This window comes from Anoplolepis gracilipes, chromosome 6, assembly GCF_047496725.1.
Source record: "Anoplolepis gracilipes chromosome 6, ASM4749672v1, whole genome shotgun sequence".
Lineage (NCBI taxonomy): Eukaryota > Metazoa > Arthropoda > Insecta > Hymenoptera > Formicidae > Anoplolepis > Anoplolepis gracilipes.
Window position 1 is genome coordinate 12,120,271 of NC_132975.1, and position 16,061 is coordinate 12,136,331.

Here is a 16,061-nt window from a genome sequence, read left to right on the forward strand (position 1 = left end):
AACGCTATTCGTTATAAGTCGAATATTTGCTGCAATCAATATTCCCGTATGTGTTCAGAGATGTATTTAACGCTAGATGTGGCTGACTAATTCTGAGTTTCGTTTATCTAATATGGAAATCACATTCTCTCAGTAAATATAGGATATAGGAAGAGAATCAGACAGTTACATTTACCATACTGTGGTTCCATTTGTGTAATACAAAGATCATATTGAGTAGTAAACACACAATGCAGATCGGACAGTTGAATTTTGCGTCAAATTATCGTTCAAAATCTAGACTAATGCTTCGCTTTCCCTCATGAAAACTAGATTTTTATTTTTATCAACATCATATATATACATTCGAGAACAAAAATTTGCCATAAAATCTGTTCAAGCCAAGCTGCAGCTTGCTGCAAATGAAACAATGTCAAATTTTTTACGCGAATAAATTTCCGTGCAATATTACAAATAAAAAGCGGAGCTGCTTCATATATATTTTGCATAATTTCATTACGATAGGATTACGTCAGGTTCTGACAATTTCGAGCAAAGTTATGCATGCGTACTTTAATAATTTCCATGGAAAAAAATATCCAATATGTAGCTTCAAATATTGACTTTTATTAAATCGATTCAACAACAACACAAATCCGCAAATACAATTGTAATTATATACAAAAAGCTATATTTGTTATTATTGTGTAACGCTTTGGTACGATGATTAAATATACTCGTATAGATTAAAAAAAAATTTTTTTATATTATAACTTAGATTTTTAAATAACTTAAAAATTATTTAATATTATATATAATGTTGCAGAATCTTCCTTAAGTTAGAACTTTATTATAAAAAGCTTATGCTTTTTTAGAAAACGCCAGTCTGCCTTGTCGCCTTAAAGATTGATTTTACAAAATGTCTGCAACATTTATATATACACATATATACCCATATCTATATATACATAAGTTTCAAAATCACCTGATGCTTTTAATGACAGATTATTTCGTTAGTTTAGAATTGATTTTTCTTTAACAAAAATGTTGAGAAATCAATATTCAAATTAAAAAAAAAAAGCTCTTTGCAAACTAAATTTTCGGGAGTTAAATGGATAAAAAAAACTTTAGTTAATTTTAGATAGAATATTTTGATAAAATTTTAATTTTAAGCTTAGTTATAAAGATATGAACTACAAAAAACTTGAAAATAAATAATAGCCCCTTCAAGGCTTTCGCTAAGAAAACTTGACTACATAAATTAACCAAAAAATCTGTCATTATAAAAACATTCAATGGTTTCTCGACATTATATATACATGCACATAGGGTATAAAATTAAAAAATTACATTATTTATAACAAATTCCGGAATGTATAAAATAAAACTGATCTACAGATATTTTTGACACATATAAAACAAAGAATTACATTTTGCGCTATTGCGCAAGTATTTATTTGGAATAATTAAACAAATCATATTAAATAAGCAACTACACTGTATACGACTTATTAAATTATTTTTTTTCTTTGTTTTTCTCTCTTTGTTCTACTTTTTTGATTAATAGAAAAGTGATGTTACAAATTGCATAATATTTTGGATTTGGTCAAGATTCTAATACATTGGCTTTGTCTGTTGGAGGCTAGTTAGTGTCTCGCACAGCAATTATGAGACAATGTATATCGCTTTGTGCGAATAAGCTACATCACAATTGTATTATAATCAATTTTCCCTCAGAAATAACTAATTTTTTTTGGCCATTGCAATGCCCAGGCCCAGAATACTTGCAATGCCAATAATAACACCTCCCGCAACAGCCATACCCACAAGGCCTTCTGCAAAAAAAAAAGAAACAAACGAGATTCAATGCCAATTTCAGTTTCGAAAATGTGAATTATTAAGCATTTTAAGTAATATTTATAATTTTATCATGTTAATTTTGCAAAGCAGTATTAATTATAATTATAAAAGACGCGATTAAGAGCAAAGGAAGAACAATGCAACATGTATCGAGCAACATAATGGTATTAAATAGTGGTCTTTCATCGGTACACAAACTTTTATTAATTATTATACAAGATTACAGAGAGATGAAATATTAAAAAGATAGATGCACTGCAAAAAATATGCAGTAATGACTATAAAGTACCGAATTTGTGTTAAATTCTTTATGTATTTAAAATATGAAATTAAATTGTCATATTTAGAAGGAACTAAGAAGTTGAACAATCACAAAATAAAAAGAAATAAATATAAAATCTAGAAACATATGAAAGAGATCAAGTTAAAGTTAAATCTATACTGTAGAAATGTATGCGATATATTTGTTATTCTTTGAAAATTGATGAAATTAATTTGAATTGTAAGAATATGAAATTATTAACTAGAATAAATGTAAAATTTAGCAATCCAGGAGAGTAGAAAAATAATTAAAAACAACCAGAAATAATATGACTGCATAAGAAAATCACAGAAACTTTTTAGCGATATTGCTCCTAAACAAAGCATGAGTCTTATTCTCTTAAGCCGATAATAAATTGTAAAAGGAAAACCTTTTTCCATCTTCTTTTTTATCAATGTTTCCAGCTGTTGTACTTGTACATTTGCAGGTTCGATCTGTAGAAATGCCCTCACATATGATAGTGCTTTTGAATACTCCTAGAAAGATATAATAAATAAAGATTAAGAATTTTATAGATCAAATATATTTGCTCATAAGCTTACCTTTATTCTGGCATTTCCAATAGCTAAGTAATACAGACAATCACGTTTTTCCGTATCATTATTGCTATAGAGATCTTCTAATAACAATATTCCTTTCCTAATATCAGCAGAATATTTGCTTCTTACAAGGCACCAGGAATATTCAAATTGTGCTCTTTGCGTAACATTTGATGTACGCAATTGCTCATGATACACACTTTCAAATCTCTAAAACGTAATATAACAATTATGCGTGTTACAAGATGATGCAATATTCATATATTTTTCCTAATATTTCTCAAGATTCAGAACAAAATTCTTAATTGATAAATTATTGTGAGTTTGTTGCAAAATATAAATTATGAATATATTAACAATGTCAAATTAATTGCTATTTAAATATTATTTTTAATGTACTAATTATGAAATGTCACTATAATGGTTTTTTTTGCTGAACATCTCTTTCGCTGAATATGAAATGCAGAATGACAATTCGAGAATTATAAAAAAGTATACAATTCTTTTCTACATAAAATGAAGTTTCCCAGATTGCTATAAAGTGTAGCAAAATATAAATTGATAAATAAAATATTGCACAAGTAAATCTGGATAAGTCAGATACACTTAACCTAACTTTCTGATATAAATTATCATTCCTCTTCGATCAATTTAAAATATCCAACACAAGAAATGATACATTAAAATAAATATCGCGGAAATATCAGAGACATGAAAATTATTATTTGACATATGTTTACCTTTAAATCTTCAGAAGAAACAACATCATTTAAAACGTCTTCCATGATTTTTGACAAACACGTAAATAGCACTTCACTATTGCATTGAGAGAAAATAGTGAGAAAAAGACTATACACACTATATTCTCTATAAATATATATTTAGAATTGAGAGTTAGTTTTTCAAATGGTTATAGATATATTATAAAACGATTCTTCACGTCGGAACGAGAGACGGTAAAGTATATCTAGATATCACATTGTACAGATGGCGCTATTTGTGAATTTTATTCCGTATAAAAAGAGTAAAAGAGAAATAGCAAAAATAATGTATAATATAAAAAAATATGTAACATTTATTTACGTTAATAAGTGTAGTTTTGATTTTGAGAAGATACTGCAATTAAAGAGAAAAATTAACAAATATATATAGTATATATATATAATACAGCATATAAGAGCCTTATTTTTAATTTTTTTAAAATATTTATATTTTACTAATAAGTTTGTAAAAAATTACAATAAAATCTTTATATTGAATATTTACGATTATTAATTGAATATTTACTGTTTAACTCATTCTTGCGCGCACGCACGATTTTAATACGCCTGAAATATATAATACATATAAAATATACCAAAATATGTTTAAAAAAATCAGCGACGAAACGTTTATATATTAAACATTTACTATACATACATATAAATTTTATTAATTTATTAATATATTCAACAAAAAATGCTTTGAACTATGGTCACACAAACTTTATTTAAAGAACCTGTTGTACCTTTGCACTATCGACGCATTGTGTTGTATTATTTACATATATAATATGACAATCATTCAATGCTTCTTTTATATTTTTAATACTACGTGTTTATTTGCAGATGATATATATTCAGTAATTTTATTTCTCGATGATTTTATTAATACTCACTTTAATTGAAGTTACGGTCGCATAGAGTTTGCTTATCAGCGCTGCCGCATAATCATCCGATATTTTTCTCGATATCGTTATTACGCGTTAAACGTTTATTTGTAAGCAATATTAGTATATTTAACGCTTGGAACGATCGTGCACAGTTTATGTAACCGTCACACTTTCGTATTATTACCGACTTGATATAATGCATTTACATAAAATATGTATAACTGATCGCCCGATTTTTTCGATTTCAGATTTTACGCGCTTTTTTGTAGACGATATATTTATTCTCAGTAATCTAAAATATTGTATTTAAAACTAACGATTGTAGAATTAATCAAAGCGATTAACTGGTCCGACACTCACAATATTTGATCGCAAATACACCAGCTCCACGAAACGTCTCGACACCATAAAAAAACGGCGAAAACGCGCGAAACGGTGAGCAACACATTGAAGTGAGCGCGAAGACCATTAAACATAGATGTATATACATATAGATAGATTGCGCACTGCGCTTTTATTAAAAGCAGAAAGAAAATATTAGTAAGAAGATTAAAAAGTCGCGTGCTTTTCTTCAACAAGGAAAGAATTGAGCAAAAAGAATTTAAGAGCAAAAACATTTAATTTTTTCTTTTTTTCTTATGACATTTAATATGCTGTCTTTTTGTCTTTAACAGAAGCGCGTGGTTTATCTGTACATATTTATATAGACGCGCTCCACTTGACACTATAAATTCTTCGAACCATTTGATTGGTCAACGATGTGCGTCTCTAAATATATGAGTTTTAAAAAATCGGAAAGAAACATCCTTTCTCTAAAAAAGTATTTAAAAAAATTTTTTTTTACAAACGAGACGATAATGTATGTCTGGAAAATTCGGTTTATTCTAAATAATTAATTAAATAGTTCAGAATATTTTTCAGTAGAATGTATCTTATCTCATCTTTTAATTTTGTATATTGGCTATCCTGCTTTCGAGATTTCGCATTCGAGCGCTATTAGTTTTCATTAAATTCGATTACGCATTTGATTATATATTTTTATTTAGTGTTAACGTATGTATATCAAATATGAAGTGGCATTAATGCATATGATAGTCATATTTAATTAGTGCAATATAAACTCTCGGCATCTTAGAAATCGGACCACAGTATTCTAGTGGAATCGAAAGTGAAGAAGTTTAATCGCGCGCGATTATACTATCGTGTGCGCGACGTGGTGCAAATTTAATCTAATATCGTGAATATTAAAAGAACGAAAATTTTTTAAGAGTTGTGATTAATGTTACAGTTATAATTACATTACGGTAATTGTGCATAATTATAATCATAAAAATTGTTTTATCATATCCGCGACTTTAAATTATCAAGACTAATATTCAAGTAAATGTGTATCGAAAATGTCGAAAAAAATATTAAAAAATTATCGTGTTATCCTCGCATATAATATATCGCGTCAGTAGTGTGAAAAATATATATATATATATATATATATATATATATATATATATATATATATATCGTGTCGAGATGTGCAAAAATGTGACAATTTTGCCACATAAACTCCATGCGGTTGTAGTTCCAGGTATTTCATTCAAATTCGTAAGTAAATAAATTATATAAATTAATAAATTATATCGAAAAAAATTTTATTATTAAAATTATGTATGTCGTCTGTAAATAAGCACGTAATATTGAAAATACAAACTGTTTTTTTTTTTTATATAGAAATTTTTATATATTGGTATAAATTGCATAGAGAAAATATTTATAAATAAAAATAATGTTGAATAATTTTTTCTATATTATCTTAATAAGTGATTTACTTTATATAATTGTTTAATAGCATGCGATATCAATATTAGCATGCCAATAATTTAAATATGACTACTATAAAGGACTGTTAACTATGTAGGAAAGAAAAGGACAATTAAATATATGAATTCGCAAATTTACAAGGTTAATTTTATAAAATTTATTAGGATCATAAAAATGATTGGTATAGTTTCGTTGCAGGTACTAACAAGTTCAATATAATATTCTGATTAAATATTAGAAAATAATCGGTTTAGATGTTTAGCCAATGTATACAGTGGCAAACCTGTTATAGTATAATAATCACCATCTATTTTCTCAATCAAGCAACCTCCTATACCTTGAAGGCCATACCCTCCTGCTTTATCCCTGAAATAATATCTATTAGATACCAAAAACAAGGTGCGCAACATAATATTAACAACATTAATAACATCATAACTCACATGGGATCACCTGTTTTTATATACTCTCTTATTTGTCTCTCAGACACATCTCCAAATTTTACTTTCGCAGATTCATAAAACTTGAATTCAACTTTTGGAGTTTTCAAACATACACCAGTGTAAACAATGTGTTGCTTATTTGCTAGACTAAACAAGAACATTTAATTATTCTGTGATATTTGATAACTCTGATCACACAAGTTTATTATTATTACCTTGACAACATTTGAAAAGCTTCTGTTTCATTGTGCGGTTTCCCATAAATAACATCATCCATTGTCACCAATGTATCTGCCCCTATTATCAATGATGGAGGTATCAAATCTTTTTTTAAACGTTCGTATACCTCGAGCACTTTGTATTTGGCTATCTCCTGAACATATTCTCCATGATTGGTATATTTTGATCTATCAAGATTTTCATCGTACAAGGATGGCACTATTTCTGCAGTTATACGCTAATAAATATTATTTGTGTTAATTTAATAGTTTATTTGAGTCATCTCTTTGCACAATAAGATAATTTTTATCTTATTTATTTTTATTTATACAATATTTATAAAATTTTATATATGTTTACCAAGTGCTTCATTATATCATGTCGCCTTGGAGATCCACTGGCTAAGATTACTCTGCCATTTGCTAGTGCATAAATAGTTGATTCTAACATTATTATCTAAATATGAGCACAGTATTATTAACACCTTATTATCAATAAAACTCGCTTGATCTTAATTGTAATAATAACGTTCCACGTGGTGCGTAAAAAACGTAAACAATACTGCACCCGTCGATAAATGCAGATTAATGTCAGCTGTTTAGATGTCGATAATGTCAACTATCACTATTGCCTCAGAAGACGCTGTAGACAAAGAAAGAAATATACCTATACTTGTTTCAATAGTATTTATTTATTCATTATCAATCATGCTGTATAATTTTATGCAGAATGTTTCAGAACTCTTCGATTTAAATTTTAATCAATTTTGTGTTGGTTGGAATTTCATTAGGAATAGTCAATCGTAAGTAAATATATATATTGTGTGTGTGAAGTAACTAAATGGATATTAAGAAAATGTATAATTTTATAAATTTATTAAAATATTTAAATAACCATATAAAAAAGACAGATTCTTGTTGAATTTATTATTATATATATAAATGTGTGAAAAATATTATTATATATAATGTTATCACTCTCTAATCTTTCATTATTTCTTTCTGCGAAAAAAATTGGTACATCTAATCACATCGAAAATGTAAGACCGTTATGTCGATTAAATTCGCAAGATTCTCGATACATTAATCATGTAAACGTATTATAATTTGGTCCATTATATATATATGACACATTCAAAAATATATTAGCGTTAGAAGGAGAACTGTTCTTCAGGCGCACAAGACTCTAATACATCGTAATCGGTAAATTACGTAAATGCCGCATGCCATGAACGAACCTAAAGGTCAGTCAGACCGAGGCCTTACATAATCTCGCAAGGCGAAAGGTTGACCCATCTTTACCGCCGTTCAGCCTCCCAGCTGAACAAAGATTTAGCGGCATTTTTTACATGTCACTTGTGTGATCGTGTGCTTCTTAATTAATCAGTATATAATTTAAATTATTTGTATAAGAAAAAAAGATCCTTAAAAAATATCTGCAATTCTAAATTTGTTTCCGATTTTATTATTATTATTTTTTTAATAAATAAACGAACAGCTTTTTGAATATTTTAATATTTTAATTTAATTTTTTTAATATTTTGAATATTTTAACATTTGAATATTTTAATAGATCTATTAATAATTTGTTATTAATAATTTGTGGTAACATATTCTGTGAATTACAGAATACAAGAAAATTTGTCAGGTAATTCTTTTTCTGTTCCATCCTTTATATAATTAAATTATTATATTAAAAGATTTATAAATATAAAAATATAAAGTTCTGTTACTTTTTTATTAGAATAGTATTTTATATTATAATGTCTGAATTCCATCAAATTTATGTTTAATATATTTTATCATTGTCCGAAATTTGGTTTATATCAAAACATACGGCAATTATACATCTGCAATTATTCGTTCAGTTGAAAATCAACAAATACGAGTACATGCGTCCGCCTCTGATAAACAATTTTCATATACAATTTTCATATACAAATTAATTGCTTTAATTTAACGCAGACAGGTAGTAACTGCAGGGTCAAGTTTATTAACGATTACACGTGTAAGCAATCTATTGGTATTATTTATTGGATAATTATTGCTTGAAGTCGAGTAAAAATGAAATATCGCTTTATTGCCTTCAATCGCGCATCTGTATAGTTTGATCTGTAATAATTGAGAATTGTGTTTATATAATGGGCTGCCAGAGTATATCTAAAATCTCAAGAATAATGATCGACGCATGATGATTATCATACGATAATTTATAAGCATGAGCTTGTTGCTAATTATTAATTTTTTATGTCGGCGTATTGCTACATGTAAATTAAGTGTATTTATGATTGTGTGTGTGTATATGTATACGTTGTGTGTGATAGATACAAGGATAACAATGTTTGAAATTATAATCGCTAAACTGAAGGATAATGGAAATACGGAATCGTGATGTTTGCGATCTTTTTCCGCAGATATTGAATAATGTTCATAAAAATTGTTTCTATTAAAAAATGCACTCGTCAAAATATATTCTTATGTTCTTATATATTTTTATTTATTCATCAGAATAAATATAAAATGCATTTTTATCGATGAAATATATCTCAAAAGATAAGATAAATATATAGTATAATACAAAGTTATTTTAAAAATATTTATTTATGTATGTGAAAAATTATAATTTTATTTAAATTATTATTATAGTTAATTATAACTATTTCTATAATTTCTATAATGTTCTATAATATTTTTACATATATTTTCTATGAATGGTTTTAAACGCTGTGTTTAATTAATTATAAAGTTTAGACAAAGTTAAATTGATTGCGGCAAATATATAATAAATGTGCTGTGAATCGAATCGCAGGTGTTAGAAAGGAGGAAAATAAAATACATAATTCGCTTGGTAAAGTGCACAGATATATTTACGCCGGAGCTGCCGTAAGCAGGATATTACAAACCAGTTATTAAAAGCACTTTACATGCGGTCATATCTTTTCTCGCTTTTCGATCAAGTCGTCTTGCGCACATAAAATGTGGTCTTACACAGTTGTTTATTATCTTAACAGGATACTCATGAAATCCTCATGAAATCCGTTTCGGTTCAACCCCTTTGCGGCAGGTGTACGATACGTACAGAATCATCGATTGCGTCACTAGGGTAACTCGAGGGACGATTTAACAAATATTCAAGCGGTCAAATAAATCGAATAATCTGGGACGAGATGGTTTATGATAACTCAGCAGAATGCACACGCAATCGTGCGCTTAAATGTAAATCTCTCTTTGAGCATCACTAATACATCATCATATGATTGATCGGATTGCAATTTACTTTATTCAAGTCGCTTCTTGTGTGTTTTATAATTTAAAATAGAAGCAATAATAAATATCGTAAATTAAAATTTTTATTAATAAAATATGTTAAAATTATTTTTCTTTTTTTGCAAGATAATTCTATTTCATCAATATTTTAAATATATGTTTAGAAATCTATGCAACATTGGATATAATTATAATAATGTTATATGATAACATATAAATTGATATATAAATAATTCTGTGAGAGGTTCTAACATACGCTCGACTAGTATGACTGTCTTGTAAAAAGATAAAATTAATAGATTGGTTAATATAATGGCAATATTACGCGCGAGGTGAAAAGTGAGTCGTGCCATAAAAATATTTTTAGTGATCGAAACCAATTACCAAGAGTGGTAATTGCCAGGATATACTGTACTCTCGAATGTTGCACAACGATGTAGGCAGGATTCGCCGCTTACAAACATCGATGTCATCTACGATTATCCCTGTAAAACTGTTGAACAAAAATATAAATCATAAATAATCGTAAAAGATAAAAGAAGGAAAAAAATCTCATTGTCCTCGTCGCGATGCAGTTTAATCCGAAATTTTGCAACACGCTCGCGCGTGCACGCGTGTTTTCATGCAAATTTGTAGCTGAATTTATTCGACATGTTTCGTCGTGAAAATCCGTTAAAGTGTCATAACAACCGCGTCGTGCACGGCAATTGCGCCGGGGCTGACGTTATTAAATGCAATTGCGCAACTCGCGCGCGAGAAGCGGCTCCAAAGGACGCGGGCATTATGACATCGTGGCATGTAACGCGGCCTCTACGGCTACGGGGCCCGCTACGCGTCACGCCTGCGGAGTGTGTCTTTGCGGTTTTGTATTACATGTAAAACGCCTGCACACGATTGTCAGGGACGTATCTTATGATCGGAGCCCGATCCCGAAACGTTGCTCGTCGATCCTCTCTGCGCTATCGCGTCTTCGCACTATGAGACGCGGATACTTGACGATCTCCGATTAGTCGATACGCCGGAAAGTTCCATTGTTTGTTCATCAATTTACAAAGGATTTTATTAAATACTTACTTGTCGAGTCATTACTATATAATCGTTTTTCTGAAATAAATATAGGTAATAATTACTACTCTAAAATAGGTTTTATCTGTTAAAAAATATTATACACCTAAAGCTTTATATTGTTTAAACTTTCATGGTGATTATGTGGACTTTATACATTTTTTATTATTATAAATATCACATTCTTATTTTATTATACATGCACATTATAAATTATATATTAAAATCTTGTTACAAGAAAAGTCTATCATAAAACTCTTTCTTTTTCTAATGACTGTCATAATTAAATGACAGGAACATCCGCATTGTTGCGGTAAAGTGTGACAGTCTATTCGCGATTATTAATAATGCAATCCGGTATCGACGTCTTTCTATCATCGAAGCAGGAAGCGAGCATTCACGGTACATCACATAATTAACTTTATTTAATTAATTCAATTGTCATTACTGTTTTATTATCTGACGCGATATTGCATAGCCAGTAATTTAAAAAGACAGACTTCCTGCTCAGACTCGCATTCTCGCATGAGCATCTTCTCACCCGTCGCGCTCATGGAAAATATTTTCACCTCGAATTTTTTATGTCCTGCGAGGGACATTTGCTTATCATAATAAAGTCAACTGACATTGATGTTTATTACTTAGCAGGTATTACTATTTCTAGCTTATAGCAAGATTATGCATTCAATTATCTTTTCTATCTTGAAGACAAGCTTGACTTCAAATTAATCAGGATATCTATATTTTTTATCAATTTTAAAATAAAATAAAAGTATGTTTAAATATACATTCTTGCTAAAAAAAAAATATAAAGAACGCGCTGTATATTTTTTGACATATTTGAATATCAACAGGTTTAGGATTAAGATTATTTTAAATAATAATTGAATTTTTCTGTCAGGATGTAACATATTTCCTCATGCGCTCAATTCTTTTCGATTTCTCGAAATCTAAACGAGATCGTGGTTCACATAACCACTTCGTTAATTTACGAGTAATATTATATGCATACACAGGTACTCGTGTACATACATGCGATATGTACTTACATATCTGATAAGCATATGCGCGACTTACGTGATCCTCTCATCCTCTCAGCTGACTCCTCTCGAGACGCGGTATAATTTGTTTGTAGTGGTGTATGCGTGTAGTCCCCAACCGTTCTATGGGAGACAACGAGGCTACCACCCATCGGAATGCAAATTGTGACTTTAACATCGTGCCGATAGTCTCCTCTAGAGTCGGCCTGAAATGTTTCAACGGTCGCGCCACAGCTGCACGTTTTTACATTGGATTATGCATCACGCCAAGGCGCATCTCGTCTCCTACGAGAGAAACGCCTTTCCTTTTCCCCCGCCGACATTCTTGTCAAAGTTTTCTAACAATCCTCTCTCTGCATCATTTTTTTATTTAAATATATTACTGTGTATATATTTATGTATATATTATATAATAGTTTTTTTATTTTATTTAAACTTAGATTACAATAGTTATTAAATAATTTTATATTTCATATAAAAATTTATTAAGATATAAATTTCTATAAGTAATGAAAAAAGTCAAATAATATAATTTTCACAAATTAAATTTATGAAACGTGGAAATATAAAGTTATAAGGTCAAAAAAGAAAACAGAAAGCTAGATGGTATACATATATGTATCTATACTTTTAAAAGTATAAAATAATACTTTTATAAAAGTTTATAAAAGAACATGGATCGTTATATGTGTATCTATTGGAAGAGAATGTAATATCATTTTATTCATATTAATTATTATTCAATTGCATATATGAAATTAAATATGTATAAGCAGATTTTAGAAGCAAATACATTTCCATACGCAAATAAATATTAATTCATAGATATTTATGGCTAAATAAAATGCTCATTGGATAAATGCTGTCTTCGATTTCAACATACGCGAAAATGACTCACCTGTTATTATTGCCTAAGCTATTGCTTATTAATTCATGATGCGTTTTAGGTTTTTGGCCAACATCGTGTGTATATATATATATACATATATATATATATATATATATAAGAAACGTGACTCGCGTGAGTACTAAATATTCGTTTTGGAAGATCGGTGCACTTTGCTCGGTTAGCACGATTCGTGTGCTTGTAGACTTATTAAATAACCAACAGCTAAAGATCACATTCGCGTATACCGTCCCTTTGGGTGATCTCGATTTATTTCCTGTTTTTCTATCGGCGTTCTCGACGGAGCAGGAATGTTCAACGATTCTAATAGCAAGCGCAATCTTAATTAGAATTTTTCAACAGAATTTATGTCCCAATAGTCTACATTCCCAGCGTGTCTGCAAGATTGAAGTGTGTACGACGATGAAATGAAACTGATTAAGACTAAAAAATAATTACTTCATTCGTTTACTCGCATAGCTAACGAACAAAAATTCAGTGAAATTTCTTTACTTGAAAGAAAGAAAAGGTCAATTTGTTTGATTAATCTCGCTCAAAAAAGGCTACATTATGTACCATAATTGATAATTAATTGAAGATGAAAAAGCGTACGTTTATTAATTTTTAAATTTTATATAAAGATCTCTATATTCATTTTATGATATAAACCATTTTTTCCTGCTTATATTTTCATCTTTTTCATAGCCTAGATCATCGAAATAGCTATCGATATCAATACGAAACGGGACAATCGCCGCGCGCGCCTTAAGGGTAAATCCTTTCAGTCCGATCCCGCTCGAGAACAAATCACCTTCCGAAGACTCGTGTGCATTCTATAGTATCATCGTGTCATGAATGATATGATGTAAATGTCGGTGTATGGCCGTGGAGGCTCGCGAGAAAGGTTGCATATATACGACACGAGGAATTAATAGAAGGATTACAATTCACCCGAGGCAGGAAGAGGGGGAGGGATATCGTACGAGTATCCTGATTGTCATCTTCTTTTCGGGACATCTTTGTTCACCAAACGGCCGGTGAATGATCACTAGTCTATCGGCCACTGAATGCGGCGTAAAAAAAAAAAATATTCCGTGCGCGTGATTATTCATGCGAGATTACGGAAATTGATAAGACGCGTATACCGAAGCTTGGCTGGCGAAGGTGTTTATTGGGCCTCACGGCTATGAATGACTGGAAATTACGCAAAGCATGCGGTTGCTAAGGTTGCTTTGATGCGCCACACAATATCTGCGGGCGTACCTGTTGTTATCCGCCTTTTACGTGTATGTACGAAATCACCGATGCCGTTCGCCATACGACCGATAACAGTTTACATGTAACGTTTCTTTCAGAGAAAATCCAGCTACAATTATATAGCATTTGAAAATTGATAATACTTGTAATCTTTAAACTTTGATAAGAATTAGTATCATTTCTTAGCAATTAGAAAGGAAAAAAGAGAGAGAAAAAAAATTCTAGTATAATTTAATTTTGGTAAGCGTTGAAATATATATAACAGTATTTTTCCGGATAGAATAAGAAACTGTTCAATTACATTTTCACGAGAGCCATAGTTTTTTTCGCGGCCACTTTCAAGAATTAAACCTCGTTTTTCCGTCACGTTTCTCTATCCGTTGAATTGTTACGCCTCTTCCAGAAAAAAACTAGGTTGATTCGAAGAACCAAGTGACACGCAAGGAGTCGTGGAAATGATCGGTTAACACGCGAGTTTTCCTCCCACGTTGTCAACACCGATAAGTTAGGAAAATGTCAAAAGCGAGAGCGCAAAGTCGTGAAATTCCCGCTCGGTGAATCCTCGCGAAGGCGAAAGGCCGCGGTTCCGGATGAACGTATTGAGTACCTAATTACGAGCGGTATAAAAGTCGGGCATATTGTACGCCCGAGAACCGAACGAGCCCCCTCGTTTGCAATTGCAGGATGCGACTCGACACGAGATGCAAGTCGGAGATCTCGAAGAATGCGTCGCGAAACGGTCGGCGTAATTCATTTCAAGGACTTGGCGTGCACCGGTGTGGTAAAAACGAGACGCGATGAATAAAACTGTTGGCAATTCGCAAAAATTGTAAATCACCTGACCTTTTTTGGAGCGCCGACAAATGTCGCAAATGTCAGAGTTGAATGAACGATTTCGGAGTCAGTCGTCTATGTTAAAATTGGGAAATAAATTGTTAAGTATTTCTTAAGTGTGTGAATTATTAATATAATTTACGATATAGAAGGTATATGTACATAATATTATATATAAAGTTTAATCTAAAACAATATTGTTAAAAAACTAATTGACAGATTTAACTTGTAAATATATTTATATTTAAATAGATGTAAAACGGGAAAAATTGTTATAATTTGTTAATTTTTAAGATATATTTAATTTATATGCTTATAAATATTTTTGAGACAAAACAATTCTCGGAATTTTCAATTTAGAATATGCAAATGATACAAGATTGATGGTAACACGACGTTATAAAATGACACTTTATGTTCGATTTCGGGGAATTTTACAATAAATTATTTACAACTCTTCACGATTTGTCGTCATTTTCATCGCGCTTCTCTTAGTAATCTATTCGCGGATTTATGATCTGGCGATAGTCGTAAAAGTCGAAAGTAGCCGGTAGCGATCGCAAAGGTCAATACGCGGTTCAATGTGGACGCCGTCACATTACAGAAAGAAACGGGAAATATTTAATACGCAAACATTAGATTCGTTCAACAAAGTTATAAGAATTTCGATTTCCAAGAATATTGACATGCGCGAGTTGAAGCGCGACGCGTGGTACTGCGCAATAATCTTTTAATTTCTGCAAACGATTTCTGAAAACGGCGAGTTGTCATTGTAATAACTTTTCAACATAATTATGATATCATAAATGCGACTTCCAGACTCGTGAAAGAGAATTACGCAAAAGAAATAATAAATATAAAATATAAAAAAATGTCTGCGTCTCT

General features: G+C 30.3%; 2 protein-coding genes and 1 long non-coding RNA gene across 3 annotated transcripts; all 3 read right to left on the reverse strand.

The window, feature by feature from the left end:
- Positions 1–598: 598 nt before the first annotated feature.
- Fis1 (Mitochondrial fission 1 protein) lies at positions 599–3,659 on the reverse strand. Its single transcript, XM_072894394.1, has 4 exons — positions 3,441–3,659; positions 2,704–2,910; positions 2,532–2,637; positions 599–1,814 (listed from the first exon to the last, which is right to left on the reverse strand). Exons 1-4 carry the CDS (start codon positions 3,483–3,485, stop codon positions 1,723–1,725), a joined length of 450 nt encoding a protein of 149 aa, XP_072750495.1. The 5' UTR covers positions 3,486–3,659; the 3' UTR covers positions 599–1,722.
- Positions 3,660–6,299: 2,640 nt separating this feature from the next.
- LOC140666807 (dTTP/UTP pyrophosphatase) lies at positions 6,300–7,427 on the reverse strand. Its single transcript, XM_072894354.1, has 4 exons — positions 7,189–7,427; positions 6,825–7,066; positions 6,610–6,756; positions 6,300–6,532 (listed from the first exon to the last, which is right to left on the reverse strand). Exons 1-4 carry the CDS (start codon positions 7,276–7,278, stop codon positions 6,394–6,396), a joined length of 618 nt encoding a protein of 205 aa, XP_072750455.1. The 5' UTR covers positions 7,279–7,427; the 3' UTR covers positions 6,300–6,393.
- A 2,084-nt stretch (positions 7,428–9,511) lies between these two features.
- On the reverse strand, positions 9,512–15,214 carry LOC140667121 (uncharacterized). Its single transcript, XR_012046946.1, has 3 exons — positions 13,098–15,214; positions 12,237–12,552; positions 9,512–11,198 (listed from the first exon to the last, which is right to left on the reverse strand). It is a non-coding gene; the product is annotated as an uncharacterized lncRNA (long non-coding RNA).
- Between the last annotated feature and the right edge of the window lie 847 nt (positions 15,215–16,061).